General features: G+C 49.4%; 1 protein-coding gene across 1 annotated transcript; it reads right to left on the reverse strand.

Moving 5' to 3' along the window:
• Nucleotides 1–760: 760 nt before the first annotated feature.
• LOC113955229 (pantothenate kinase 2, mitochondrial-like) lies at nt 761–7,313 on the reverse strand. The gene is made up of 6 exons (XM_027660495.1): nt 7,206–7,313; nt 5,586–5,839; nt 4,508–4,684; nt 4,145–4,268; nt 2,631–2,756; nt 761–1,840 (listed from the first exon to the last, which is right to left on the reverse strand). Exons 1-6 carry the CDS (start codon nt 7,269–7,271, stop codon nt 1,790–1,792), a joined length of 798 nt encoding a protein of 265 aa, XP_027516296.1. The 5' UTR covers nt 7,272–7,313; the 3' UTR covers nt 761–1,789.
• Nucleotides 7,314–15,269: the final 7,956 nt, after the last annotated feature.

Raw genomic sequence — 15,269 nt, forward strand, 5'->3', positions numbered from 1 at the left:
GGGAAGGTGTCCCTGCCCATGGCAGGGGGTGGAACTGGATGATCTTTAAGGTCCCTCCCAGCCCCAACCATCCCATGACCTGTATGATCCTGCTCCCAGCCCTCTGAAGCACCACGTTATGGAATACAGAGCAGGACACAACCAAAACCTGTCACACTGCAGGAAAAGCACATTTTCTTTCCCATCCAGCACAGATCACCTTCCATGTGAGCTCTGTGCTCTTTTCCCCCTATTTTACTGTTGTAAAATCCGTGGCTGTGTCCCAGATTCCAGCCCAGACTCAGGTGAGGTTTGGGAGATGCTCCACTCCGTGTCCATGGCCTGGACTTACCCAGCAGAGCTGACAGGGGCACCACACTGATCTAACCAGCAAAGCAAACACCTCCTGAATCCAGAGTTTCTTCCCTTTCCAGAGGGAAGCACCACACAAGGATCCCACCTCGGGATGCAGCAATGGGTAGAGCTGGATGGGTCTTACAAGCTCCCAGCCCTTCCACCTGGGTTCATGAGGGGTGTGGGGATCAGAGGAGCTGGAATTCAGCTTCTCTGGAAAGAAACCAGGATCTTAAAGTGTGTGTTGGAGTCATTCCGATATCCTGGGATAAAGCCCGACAAGTGTGACCTGATGTGAAGGATCTGAACAGCTTCCCCTGCTCAGGGAAGGGCAGCTGCTCCATGGAGCTGCTCCCTGGGAAGCCAGAGCAGCTCCAAAGCCGTGTCTCCATGAGTTCCCATCCTGAGGGAAGGTACAGATACCTCGTTGCTTTGAGAGAGCATTTATTGAGTGTGCAGGATCCATCCCAACCCCCATCCCAAGGGTGCAGCTTCCACAGGGGTTCCACCTCACTTGCAGGCTGTGTGGGAGCAGGCACAGGGAAAACTGGGAGCACAGCACACATGTGGGAAGGGGGAGGACTCCCCAAAAACGCCAGGAGTGCAGCCATTAATAAATGCAACATGGAACACGACAGAGATCCGAGTGTGACTGAAGGAAACGTCTCTTTGGTGGAGTTCTGTGCAGCCAAGTTTGATAATGGAGGGAAAATCCCGAACAAACAAACAACAAATCCCACCATTTCATCCTCAAATTTGCTTTTAGATCTCAAGGTTGGAGGCTGACAGACAGACACCCCTAACACTGTCCCAAACAGGCTGTGTAGGAGTGCTGGAGGCTGAAATGGGAATCCCCCCAAGGCACAGATCCGTGCTGTGCCGTACCTTCCATCCCTAGGACAGAGATAAGGACGTGTGGAACAGGAACAAAGCCTGGCTGCCAGCACAGGGTGTCCCACAGGCCACCACGGATCAAGTGCTCTGTAGGGAGTTACACAACAGAGCTAATGCTGATGCTCTTCCCTCTTCCCAGACCATTCCCAGCACGTGGAGAACGCGACAGCTTTGATTGTGAACACAGAACTGTGACCCGGGCGCTCGGCGCTCCGAGGGATCCTGGTGGGAGGAGCAGAGTGCCCGTCCCCTGCTTTGTCACCGTCATTAAACACGGAGTAAACTACCTAAAAAGGGCAATTTGATGTGACTGAAATGCCCCACAGACCTTCCCATACACCCCAACATCCAGCCAGTGTTTCCCACGCACGTCCTTTGGAACAAACCTGCGCTGGCATCCCAGATGGATTTCAGCTCTTAGAGACAAACACCCAGCCCTGGGCTGACCCCACAGGGCACCCCAGAGAACAGTCTGAGCAGGTGAAACGTGGGCTGTGACCTCCAAACCAGCAGCCCAGGGAGTGCCCCGAATCCATGGGTCCAACAGAGAGTCTGCAGGGGGTCAGGCGGAGTCCAGGAGTTCCAGGAGAGCACCGACCGCGCCGAAGTAACCCTGAGGAACAACGGGAATATCACTGAGAACTCAGACGTGGACACACACCTGACACAACAGTCACAGCCACAGAATCATGGAATGGTTTGGGTTGGAAGGGACTTCAAAGATCAACCACTTCCAACTCCCCCCTGCCATGGGCAGGGACACCTTCCACTACACCAGGTTGCTCCAAGCCCTGTCCAACCTGGCCTTGGACACTTCCAGGGATCCAGGGGCAGCCACAGCTTCTCTGCCCAACCTGTGCCAGGACTTCTCCACCCTCACAGCCAAGAATTCCTTCCCAGTATCCCATCTAACCCTGCCCTCTGGCAGTGGGAAGCCATTCCCTGTGTCCTGTTCCTCCAGGTCCTTATCCAGAGTCCCTCTCCAGTCCTCTTGGAGCCCCTTTAGGCACTGGAAGGTGCCCAAAGGTTTCCCTGGAACCTTCTCTTCCCCAGGCTGTTACACATATGGTGTATATAAAGGAAAGACACAACTGCAGGTAGCTACACTATAAAATAAGAAATAAAATAAAATACAAAAATCTGACTTCAATGGCTGTATGAGGAAGCAGAACTGCAAAACAGTTACACATCTAAACTGAGCAAATGGTTATACAGTTCACAGACAAGACGAAATTGGTGCTAAACAATTCCACTACCAGCTACTGGAACAATATCCCTGTTTTTCCTGACCCTGCCCCGAGGACCTGCTGCACTCTGGGTGCCACCAACAGCTCCACGGGGCTGCTTCCAGAGCATTCACATTTTCCCGTGAGAGGAAAGAGATTTTAAAAAGGAAATTTCACCTCATGTTCCAAGAAAAGTGCTTTTAACTGTCCCTTTGACCAGTAGTCCAGGGCATATGCCAGGAGCCTCATGGAGATGGTGTTGATCCGAAGGAAGTTGCCCACGAACACCACACGGTTGATGTTCTGCAAGTGTTTAGGGAAAAAAAAGGGAGTATTAAGGCTAAATTCCTTTTTCTGCTTGTACTGATGAAAACCCCACGTGGGGAAGGGGCTGGAGCAGCAGGAGCAGCTGAGGGAGCTGGGGGGGGCTCAGCCTGGAGAAAAGGAGGCTCAGGGGGGACCTTCTGGCTCTGCAACTCCCTGACAGGAGGGGGGAGCCGGGGGGGGTCGGGCTCTGCTCCCAGGGAACAAGGGACAGGAGGAGAGGAAACGGCCTCAAGTTGTGCCAGGGGAGGCTCAGGTTGGATATTGGGAAAATTCCTTCATGGAAAGGGCTGTCCAGCCCTGGCCCAGCTGCCCAGGGCAGTGTTGGAGTCCCCACCCCTGGAGGGGTTTAAAAGCCGTGTGGATGTGGCACTTGGGGACAGGGGTCAGTGGTGGCCTTGGCAGTGCTGGGGGATGGTTGGACTGGATGGTCTTAGAGGGCTTTTCCAGCCTTAATGACTCTGTGATTCCATGAATTGTCTGCTGAAAGTGTTGGGCAGGATCTGCAGAACATTAAAAACACCCACAATTCTCTCAGAAAGCAAGGCCAGGTCACTTTAACCCAGGCTCTTCTTCACTGCCCAGAAATCCCTGCAGCCTTCCCAGCTCAGGAATTTGAATGGAATAGTTGATTTTGCTATGAAATCCTTATACTGACTGGGAACACTGACCACCAAGTGCCATCTCCCCTCTCTCCTCTGAACTCCAGCCTTTGACTCATCATTAAACAGCTGAGTGACTCTCTACTGTTAAACTGAAGGAAAAAAACTATTTGGAAGCCCATAACCAACACAATTCTGAAAGAAAGGAAAAGACCAACCAATATATTAGATTCAAGTCAGACTTCCAGCCTAACTTTAATCCCAAAATAGTTCTCCTGAGCCAAGTGAGGAGCTTTGAAGTTGCTTGTTCTCCAACAAGAAAATAAGTCAGTTCAGGGCTGTTTAGGACACGTCTTGCATTGTTTTGTCAGCAAATGAAGGTAAAGAAAGATCCAGGAGTCAAGAGGATGCCAGATCCCCTAGCTCATCCCATGGGAGCAGGCTCAGGATGCAGTGCAGAGGATGCCTCTGTTCTTTCATAGCCCTGTACAATGCTGCTTGACATGAATGCAACAAGGCAGCACTGTAAAGAAGCTGAAAGCCCAGAGATACAGGAACGGCCGTGGGGTTGGTGGGGCTTGGCCAAGAAATCCAGAGCAACTCGTAAAAAAAACACAAGGGAGACATCCAGCCTCCACATCCTCCACCCCTCCTTTCCTCCTCTCCCAGAGCTGTTCCTCAAACAAGAGGCACGTCCCTCAAACAGGCAGCAGCACAGAGGTGATGTTCTAGTCAGGGAGCAAGGGAAGAGATCCCCCAAAATACCTCGTTGAGCGCACACATCCGCGCTATGGAGCCGATGTTGTTGGTGATGGTGATTAAGGTGGCCCTGGCCAGGTCCTCCTTGCTGACAGACTCCCTCTTCTCCTTGCTCATCATGTTTCCAAAGCTGTCAAGACAGTTTTAGGGTTAAAGGTCCCATCAGAATTCCAGGAGACAATGGGAACTGCTAATGTAACTGAAGCAATTTATCTTGAAGGATTGATTCCTATGATTTCTAACTTCAAAAAGCGTTGCTATCAGTAACTCAAGATCTCTCAGGAATGGCTGCTCTCCTGAGCCACCTAAATCCAGATTTTCACGCTTGCAGGACCTCCAGTGAAAATAAAATCCAGGGAGGTCGTTTACCTGGATGCCACAGCCCAGCCTGGCAACCCGAACCGCTCGTAGTCTCCCCCGTAGATGTCCCGCACCAGTTTGTCCACTTTGGTGCTGTCCCCCTGGGATGCCATTTCCAGGGCCTCCTCGAAGGTGGAGCATCCTGTGAGAAGGCAGCAGAGACCAAAAAAGGTTCCACCTCCAAGGCTGCAAGTAAAACAGAATTAAAAACTTCCTTTAAATCTGTTCCTTTCACATAGTTTACAGCCTGTAAGGAATCCCTCACAGCCTTCTGCACAGGCCATTGGTGCTAAACGAGACCTTAACTTTCTATTTTACACCATCCACCTTCTTCCCAGCACTCAGGAGATGTTAATCTTAAAATAAATATTAGTTCTGAGGGATAACTGGAGTGTCAGGGCAGAGCCATCCAAAACCTGGGGAAAAAACTTTGTCGTGTTCACTTCATCGTGCACAGATCCCAATAATGATCTGTAGTAAGAACTGTACTGAGGGGCTTTACAATCATTATTATTATTACAATTATTAATATTATTATATTATTTCTTCATTATTCATTATTACTGCTAACTTTCTGGGTCTTCAGGAAAGCTTAAAGCTACAGAAATATTTTGCTTTGCCTGGACACAAGAGCCACATCTTCAGGAAGGGCAAGAACTGGGGAATTACTGCTAAGTCATCATCTCTTCCACCAAAATCAGGCAAATTCTGGAAGTCAGGATGGAAATCTTGACTGCTTGGATCAAGGTTAAGAGTTGTTAAGATGATCACTGTATTTGGGATAATCCCAAACTAGGTGATCTAATCATGCAGATCAGTAAAACCCTTAAATTCCTGCAGCAGGGCAACTGAAAAACCAGCTTTGACAGAGACTGGCTGCAGTAAAGACACCAAAACGTGAAATCCAGATCCTCTCTTCCAGGAGGGATCTTTGCTGGCAGGGAGAAGGGACTGCAGTAAAAGCAGGAGCTTGGTCATTCCACACACCACCTTTACTGCAGTTTGTCCCTGAAAATGTGAATTACAAGGCAGGAATGTGTTCCAGACTCCAAAATAAAACTCCCTTTTTTCCCCCCTCAGCGCTCACCTGGTGCCCGTTACCCGTTTATAGTTTTCTTTGGAGTAGACAGCCAGAATGCTGACCCCTGAGCCAATGTTCACCAGGAGGAGAGGGTATGGATTCTCCAGGTTGAATGGGAGCTTCTGGCACCTCTCAGCATCCGTTGGGTTCTCAAAATAGTAACACTCTGAGTGTCCATTGAATCCCACGGAGTCGATGTACAACACTCCTTTAATAAGGCAGTCGAGTTCATCGAGCTTACAAAGCTCAAGGTCACCCATCTGGTGGGAAGGAAAAAGAGGAATATTGAAGGAGCAGGCAGGGATGTGAAGGGCTTATGGCCAGGGCTGGAAAAATGCATTCACTGCCAGCTCAGTCCAAGCTATCTCCATGCTCCCTGCAGAGCCTGGGGAAGAACAGGTCACAGGAGAGCAGGGGGAGTCCCAGCTATCCCAACCTTCTGGTGTGCAGGTATGAAACAGGGAAAAATATACACAGATGGACACAGAGAGAATCCCACAAACTCCCATAAGCCTGATTCAGGCCCTGACGCTGAGGCACTGGCATGAAAAGTCAGGAGAAGTGAGGAGGGGCTTCTTTGTTTGGCCAAAATATCCAACAAAACCCATCCAAACAAACATCAAAAAAAAGGTGAAGGAGTTACAAAATTATGTTCCCCTCATGCCACTGCCTCAACTGCACAAAACTGGATATTAGGAAAAATTTCTCCGCTCAAAGGGTTGTGCTGCCCAGGGCAGGGGTGGAGTCCCCATCCCTGGAGGGATTTAAAAGCCCTGTGGATGTGGCACTTGGGGACATGGGTCAGTGGTGGCCTTGGCAGTGCTGGGTTAAGGGTTGGACTTAGTGGTCTTAAAGGCCTTTTCCAACCTCAGTGATTCCATGAAAAGCCCCTTTTATTTGCATTTTTCCAAGCCCTGATGAAACAAGTATTTATCACACATGTTTTTCACCTGTGAACAAGGATCCAACCCAGAACGAAGCCACATGATGAAGTCAAACCCCCAACTGTGAACTTCCTGACAGTTCAATTTACCCCCAAACCTGACTGAACTTCAACCCTCTCACTCACACATGGGTGTCAGAAATGAAACCAGGTGAGCAAAGAAAGAAAATAAAGCAGGTGAAAGACGGCAACGAGAGAAAAAAAAAATAACCCACGAGACCGAGACCAGCAGCAGCAGAGATTAAAAATAGAGAGGAAGATTTGGAAGGAAGAACATTAGTGAGCAATTAATTTAGAGTGACAGGACGTTACATGAACATCAGGGAAGAAAGTTCATGGAAGAAGGTGTTTTAATTTGGACAGTTCAACCTCACTCCATACGGCAATTCCTGACTGGAGTTACGGGGGGGGGGGGGAGACACTTCCGAAATCAAGATTTAGGAGTTTTAAAGAGTCTGCAAGAGGGAGTTTTCTAGTTCTAAGCCCTCAAAGAAACGTCACTACCAGATTCCTAACGGTATAGAAGCCAAAAATGCCTACTGTGCGAAAGTCCTGCTCAAATTTGTACGCTCCACCTCCCGTGGCACATAAGGTAGTATGGAGGCTCGAGAAGTGCTTTTCGCTTCCCATTTGGATAAAAGCAGGCATGTCATGGGTAGGAAAGCGTATAAAGTGCAGATTGCCTTTACGTCCACACAGGGTAAGGTCCCTGAGCTCAAGGTGCACATCCCGAATGCCTGTGGAGCCATAGGCTACGTTGGATGTCAGGTATTTGCGGATGCTTTTGAGGTTTTCCACTTCTTCCTCCTCCTCTTCCGCCGTGATGTCCTTGGGTTCAAAATAGACGAGTTTCACCAGGGTCCCTCCGATGTCCAGGCCAAACCAGGGAAAGACTAAAGAGAGAGGAGACAAGGAGAAAATGAAACAGGGTGTGGTGCTGCCACGGCACCAGCACCCTTTCCAGTGGAAAGGCTGGAATTAGATGATCTTTAAGGTCCCATCCGAACCAAACCATTCCACGGTGCTGTGAAAATAGTTACAAACTGAATTAACTCATGGAATTCTCCAGGGACCCGTGTGGTCTGTTTAGTTTCAAGTGGAAAGCAAAGACAGGAATGTTGGCAGCCTGAAATGTCTTTTACAGGGGATTCCTCCAATGTTGAGCACAACTCCTGTTTGGAGATCCCTGGAGATCAGGAGCTCTGAATATTTGCTGTACAACACTCAAAACACTGACACTCTCCCCCCCAGGATCTGACAGTATCCATAGCCCCCACCACCAGATCCTGCTGCAGGTTTAATCCCCAGCTCTTCCTCTTCCCAAGTTCTGAGCTGGAGCCAGAGCCATGGATAACACCAGTGCTTTTACATCAAAGGGATGTACAAACGTTCCCTAATTACAACACGGAGCTGAGGTAGACAAGTAATCTAAGATGCCCCAGGGAGACAAAAACAAATGTCTAATTGGATTATTTTATTAGTCAAATTCCCCCATGGTACAAAATATGCATCAGTGTCAGGCCCAGCAACATTTGCAGCTGTGTTGGATAATGAGCTTCTTGGAACAGATCAAGAGAAACCCCTGATCTGATGGAATCTGCGATTAGAGCTGGGAACTGGAACAGATTAATATCACTATTAATGAGCTGAAGGAGAGGCTGGAGCTAACGAGATGCACGGGCTCCACAGCAAAGGGAGAGATGCAGCCACATGTTCAGGCTCAAGGCAGCAGGATTAAACCCTTACAGTGTGTTCCAGAAGGAAAAAAGGAATGTTCAGAAAACAAACCCGAATCACAGAATCATAAAGTTTGGAAAAGCCCTCTGGGATCATCCAGCACTGCCAAGGCCACCACTGACCCATGTCCCCAAGTGCCACATACACAGGGATTTTAAATCCCTCCAGGGACAGGGACTCCAACACTGCCCTGGGCAGCTGTGCCAGGGCTGGACAACCCTTTCCAGGAAGAAATTTTCCCAGTATCCAAACCAAACCTCCCCTGGCACAGCTTGAGGCTATTTCCTCTCCTTCTGTCCCTTGTTCCCTGGGAGTAGAGCCCGACCCCCCTCCAGCTCCCCCCTCCTGTCAGGGAGTTGCAGAGCCAGAAGGTCCCCCCTGAGCCTCCTTTTCTCCAGGCTGAGTCCCCCCAGCTCCCTCAGCTGCTCCTGCTGCTCCAGCCCCTTCCCCTGGGCACACTCCAGCATCACCAACTGAAAGAAGGATCTGAAAGAAGGATCTTGCATTTTAGTGTAACTCCTACAGGTCAGAGACAGGGGTGGTAACACACTGCTGTTATTTGTGCACAATAAGTTTTCATATCTGCAGAGAGATAAGGGTGGAACACAAAGAAGCCCTCGTTCCTCCCATCCTTTCCAGCTGGAATCCCTCAGGTCAGGCTCTTTGTGGAATGATCTTTGCACAGCCACCAGCCCAGCAGGCTTGAGGAGGACGTATTCTCCCCTCAGCAGGTTCACCTGGTGGCTGTACAGCCCCTTCCAGAGCTTTCCAGCTCCCGGGAGCTGCTGGAGCCGGCAGCTCCCCACGGTATTTTTAACCCACGGAGTTATTTATACATATTTCCACAGAGGCCACCCCCAACCGTCACCAAAGGAAATCTTGAAAGGAGATGCAGAGCTCTATTTTTGGAGACGCGTCCAAATCCCAATCACTCCCCATTACCGAGGCATTTACTTCAAACAAGAACAGACATAAAAATAACTTTTCATGAATGAAAGGGAAAGGAATCTGAATGGCAGCCCAACAGAGGGAGAAAGCAAGAGCAAACCAAGGACTTTTACATGTGTAGATAGCGACAGGACAAGGGGTAATGATTTTAAGCTGAAAGAGAGTAGGTTTAGATTGGATATTGGGAAGAAATTCTTCCCTGGGAGGGTGGGGAGGGCCTGGCACAGGCTGCCCAGAGAAGCTGTGGCTGCCCCACCCCTGGAAGCTCACAAGCTAGCCTGGACTGAGTTTGGATCAACCTGGGCTAGTGGAAGGTGTCCCTGCCCATGGCAGGGGTTGGAATGAGATGCTCTTTCAAATCCCTTCCAATGCAAACCATTCCACGATTCTGTGATTTCTGGAACGTATTTGTTCCTGTCTGGACGTGCAATTTGATTTCTGCACTATGAAGCCTACATTAGATTTATTTTATTTTCTTCAAAGCATCCCCACTGTTGTATTCAGACAACAACCTTCCCCCGAACTCACAAGGGTAAAACCAGGGAGTGAGCAGAGGATGGAACTTGGAGATGGCATCACTGAGGGGCAGCAGAGAAGACAAACATCCAAAAACCAAGGCACAGTGGCTCCATGAATCCACGTGCCTGGAAATGCCACAGGGGCTGCTCCATCACAGGCTAACGGGCTCCTGCTTCCCAGCACCCAGCTGGTGGCACATGATGGGTTCAGTAAAACATGTTTGTTTTAAAGCCTCTTGTGAAGCTCACACACCAAACTCCTACACTCAAACCTTCCAGATTTTAGGGCAAGCAGCAGCTGGGTCCATCAGTTTAGGAAGCTTCCTAGCCACAAAAAGAGGGAGCAGCTCCTTGGAAATTTCATCCCATCCTCTGTGCCATTGAGACCTTCCATTTTTTAATATCTACAAACACAGGTTCTGTTTGGCTGTTGCTGTAACGAGCAGGACACCAAGCGTGGGGTTAAACCAGCCAGTTATCCACAGCCTGTCCCACCAGAAACAGGGAAACAGGAATGATGCCTGCAGAGCTGGGAGTAACTGCACACAGGCTGGGCTCGGGGCTCACTGTCCCCACTCAGCACCAGCCCCAAAAAGGATCTGACCCCCTGAGCTGGGATGGAACCTCTGAGCGGAGCCGGCTCACTCCTCCCTGTGGGACCAGCTGGAAAGGCTCCACACGGAGCAGCTGGTGTTCTCCATCTGCCGGCGGATCGGCCCTACCTCCCCTGAGTCACCAGGGATAAATTCTGAAAGACAGCCTATTAAGGTAATTAACTTACACCAAATGATTGTTAATTATGGATCTCTCATTACATACATCCCAGCCACAGGTCAGGAATCCAAGGAAGCAGCGGGTGAGCTCAGAATTAAGTACTTCTTTCCCATCCTGCAAAGGATTCCCTGTGCAGTAACACCTGTCAGAGAACTCAAATAATCCAGGACAGGGACAAAACTTCCCTATAAACCTGGTTTTATGGGAAAGGGGAGTGGCACACAAACAAGAGGAGGAAATTATTTCAACAACACGGAGAACCATGTCATTTTTTTTTTCCTGACTCTTACAGGAAGTCAGACAACAGCAACATGGAGGGCAGCGACAGCTCTTCCACGTCTGAGAGCTAGAAAAATCCAAGGGAGGAAGGAGGAAGCTCTCCTGGATGAACGCCATCGCCATCTGCCACTCAGATTTCTCTTAAAACACTGATTTTTATCTTTTTTTTTTTCCCCAGCAGCTGAAAGCCATCCAGAGATCTCTCCCTTTTAATCCTCCCAAGCAATTTTTCCAAGAGAGCTGCCGTGGATCTCGAGGAGCAGCAGGAGAACTGGCGGCATCCCGGAGCCCCTGGGCGTCCCCGAGGCTGATTGTGCTCAGCCAGAAGGTTCTGCTGGAATAACCAGAGAGCAGCTTTAATGGCCAAGGCAGGAAATGCAAATGCTGCCTCTCCCTCACCTCCTCCCTGCTGCTGCTGCTTGGAGCCCTCCGTGCCTGGGAAGAGCCTTGCAGGTCTCCTTTCCAAGCAGGGATGCGAAGGATGGCAAACCTGCAGACTGGAAAGGGAAGAGCATCGTGGTCCAGCACCTCCTGGGAAGTGTTTAGTTGTTCAGTGGGTGTTTGGGCATTTACAAGAAAGGCAGGAAATCCTCTGCTCTCAGCTCAAAACTTCCCACAGTCTTTCTCCCTAAAGAAACTCCCTGTTGCTCTGTTACGGGATGAGAGCCACGAATCCCACTCTCAACACTGGATTACACGTTGCCCAGAGAAGCTTGGATGTCCCATCCCTGGAAGTGGCTCAAGGCCAGGCTGGAGAGGGCTTGGAGCAACCTCTTCTGTGTGTAAGACAAAAATGAATCCAAGGTATTCAGTGGGAAAACAGCAGGGGTACAAGGAATGTGACTTAAGGGACTGGCAGAGACTGTGGCACCGCTCAGCACATGGAATCATGGGATGGTTTGGGTTGGAAGGGACCTTGTGGATCATCTCACTCCACCCTCCTGCCATGGGCAAGGACACCTTCCACTCAGACCGTGTTGCTCAGACACACAACAACGAGCCTTATTTTCATTTCCTTCCCTAAGGAAACACATCGCAACAGCAGCTATCGACTGTCTTGAAGACAGGGGGTTTTTTTCCCCAAGAAAAAAATTCTTCATCCTTTGGCCTGACAAAGCATCACTTTCCCTGAGCACAGACAATTTTAAAAGCATCTCTCTATAAATATTTTCATATACACTGCTCTTTGTGTTAAAAACAGACCTTCTCCTCAGGGGCAGACCTAAGGATACACATCAACAAACAAAAGACCAGGAAAGTTGGGGAATCACAGCTCAGACTAAACAATCACAAAAAAGCTCAAGGAGACTTGTGTGCCCACAGCAAGAGCTGCCACCCTGCCCTCAAATCCCCTTTGCATTCTGCAAGATCTTGGGGGCAAGAAAAAGAAAATGCCTTTATCTGATATGTAAATTACTTCATAAAATTGGACACTGTATAAATAAAATAAAAAAAAAAAACTCAACAGACTTATTCTGGAAGCTGCAGAACTGTCGAGATGAAAGAGGTGATATAATTAAAGATCTCCATGGTGGATTTTCTTCACAAAACAAGCAGCTCAAGTTGTATTTCAGAGTGATCCTTAACTTCTGAGCCAATTACATCAGGAGCTAAAAAGATTAGCCCATGGAGCTGATGATTTAGTTGAGTGTGTGACAGCACCTCTAGGCTTACTCTAAAATATTCAATATTATATTTTAATAGTGTTATACCAGGCTGGAAATTCTACAGCTGAGAAAAAAATACAATTCATTAGCATTTAATATAAAGTGACACTAAGTCTACATCTCCTCCCATTCCTAAAAATAGGCTCTGATAGGAATTCATATTTCTTACACCATTCCAAAAGGGAAAAAAAGGTATTTAAAAAAATCAAAGCTTGAATTTTGAATGTCAAAAAGAGGTGTCAAAGCAGCATTTTATTTGTACCTCTGCTTGGATACTGCTTCCACTGAGAATTTAAAGCCATGTGTCCATTTTGTCTTTACATGATTCTGACAGGAGATACTAAAACTTATTAAAAAAAAGGGATCAATTGAAAGGAAAGAATACTTCTTCTTGGAGAACTAATGTCTGCCTGCACTAATAACCTTGTCAGGCTCCTCTTGCCAACATAATACTCCAAAGCTTCAACAAATTTCCTCATTTTCAGGGACACTTCTCACTCCCTTCTGAGAGCAACAGTGTCCTTGGCTTCTGCCCCTTCTGCCTGTGGCACACGGAAAATGCTGCAGGAAAGCTCTTCAGTTCCTGAAGTGCACCAAGAAACATCTCACAGAATCATGGAAGCCTTTAGGTTGGAAAAGACCTCCCAAGATCATCGAGTCCAGCCATTAACCCAGGCACCTTCACCACCAAACCGTGTCCCCAAGTGCCACATCCACATGACTGGGAATTCAAATTTCCAGGGGATTTGAAAGCCTGAGGTGCATGAAGGCACACAGCTGGGACATGGGCTGCACTTCTTATTTCAGGTCTATCCCAAACCCAGTGTCCCCCCCTTGGCCTCAGACCTTCCCTGATCTCTGCAGTGAAACAGCCCTGGCTGCACATCCCGGCACGATGAGGGAGGAGGATCACGAGCCTGCTGAAATCCTTTCATTCCTGGGGAAGTGGGGGCTCATCTGCCAGGGCATCTGCCAGCACAGCCAGGCAAGACAAGCCTCAAGGTCACCAAGCCCGTTTGCCACATGCCAGCAGCAGACAAGTGCGAGCTTAAGTAGGACATTTTTGATCCCATGCCCGTTAAGTGCTTTGCCTTCATTTCGGCTCAAGTCTTCCTTGAGGTGGGATCAAGCATTTTAACTCCAAAATGTGATTTACCCTGACACCAGGCATTGTCCCTGCTAAGGGACGCACATTTCTCTTCCAATTACCCCAACAATCTTTTAGGAAGGACAGGCTACATTGCAATCCCGAGACACGCCACGCTGACCTTCCAGATGGGATCCAAATCCTCTCTTGGAAGCTGCCAGAACACCTGTTTTCTTTAAAGCATCCCACACCACTCTCTGCATTTAACTCCACCACAACAAACCAGAGCCTCAGTGGCCAACTTTAATCCATATTTTCCAGAGGAGACACAGAAACTGCCTCGAGCAAGGCAGAGGAGAATCATCACCTAACACAGAGCTCCGAGTCCTCCCTCATTTTCATACCAGACATCTCCTTCACGTCCCTGCAGCCTATTAACCAGCAGGTCTCTAATTAACAGCCCCACAGATCCCTATTCCTATTTTTCACACTAAGACAGGGAAAAAGAGAGGCTTCCTTTTTTGCCAGCACCCAAAAAAAGAGCAAGAACACCATTAAAACTTCACACGGACACGGTAACAACAACGTCTCGGCATTGCCAGCCAGGAGACGAGACATAGGAGAATCCTGATCCCTGTTTTCAGCCTGGATTCACTGCTCACATCCTCTTACTAGCTGTGCAGGTACTGAGGAATTACACTGACGCTGTTTCATTTTCAGGGAATGGCAGTTCCCTTCCAGGAGGAGGGAAGGACTCCAGCGAAAGTCAAGGAATAATCGCTCGGTTCCTCCTCAAACATGGCTGAAGGCAGTGACAGCCACGGCACCTGCACGGCAGCTCCTGCTGCTCCCAAAATGAAGGCTGCCATCCATTTTGCAGTTTCCAAAAGGACATTTAAAAACCTGGGTTTAGGGATGGTTTTTACCTCCTCACAAAGCCCGGCTGGTCTGTGCCCAACCCCTGCCAAACCCTTGGGGCTCTTCCCTCCCAAAACTGACACCATTCCCTGTGCTCTCCATCTGCTTTCCCAGTTACCAGTCCAGCCCCATAACCTCATACCCCACCCCTCTGTCTGTCCTTCTGTGCCCTTCTCCTTGCCCTCTGTGTCACCAGTCACCTTCCCTCCCATCCAGTTTGGGCGTCTCAGCACCTGCTACAGCCCCATCCCATGTCCTGCCCCACCTTGCCAGGCACTGCCTCATCCTAAAACTCCCAGAGTGCCTGGAGCTCAGCTTGACCCACCCTCTGCCCCAACCTGCTGAGCCCATGTCACTGTCCCACTGTGTCCCCCCTGTGCTGTCCCAGAGTGGCCATGGTGTTCCCATGCCACCACCCCACTGTGCTGTCCCCAGACTGGCCATGCTGGGGCCAAGTCATCACCCCACTACTACTGTGCCCCCCCGTCCTGCCCCCAGTGGGTTATGTTGTGCCCATAACCAACCATGAGCCCCCCTGCACTGTCCCCAGAGTGGCCATGGTGTTCCCATGCCACCACCCCACTGTGCTGTCCCCAAACTGGTCATGCTGGGCAAGTCATCACCCGACTGTGTCCCCACCGTGCTGTCCCTACACTGGTCATGTTGTGCCCATGTCACCGCCACAGTGAGTTCCCAAACTGGCCATGCCAGATAAGTCATCACCTCACCGTGTTCCTACGGTGCTGTCCCCAGACTGTCCATGCTGTGCCCACGCCACCACCCCAAACTGGCCATGCTGGACAAGCCACCACCCCCCGG

This window comes from Corapipo altera, unplaced genomic scaffold (genome assembly GCF_003945725.1).
Source record: "Corapipo altera isolate COAL_440 unplaced genomic scaffold, ASM394572v1 295, whole genome shotgun sequence".
In the NCBI taxonomy this organism is placed as follows: Eukaryota; Metazoa; Chordata; class Aves; order Passeriformes; family Pipridae; genus Corapipo; species Corapipo altera.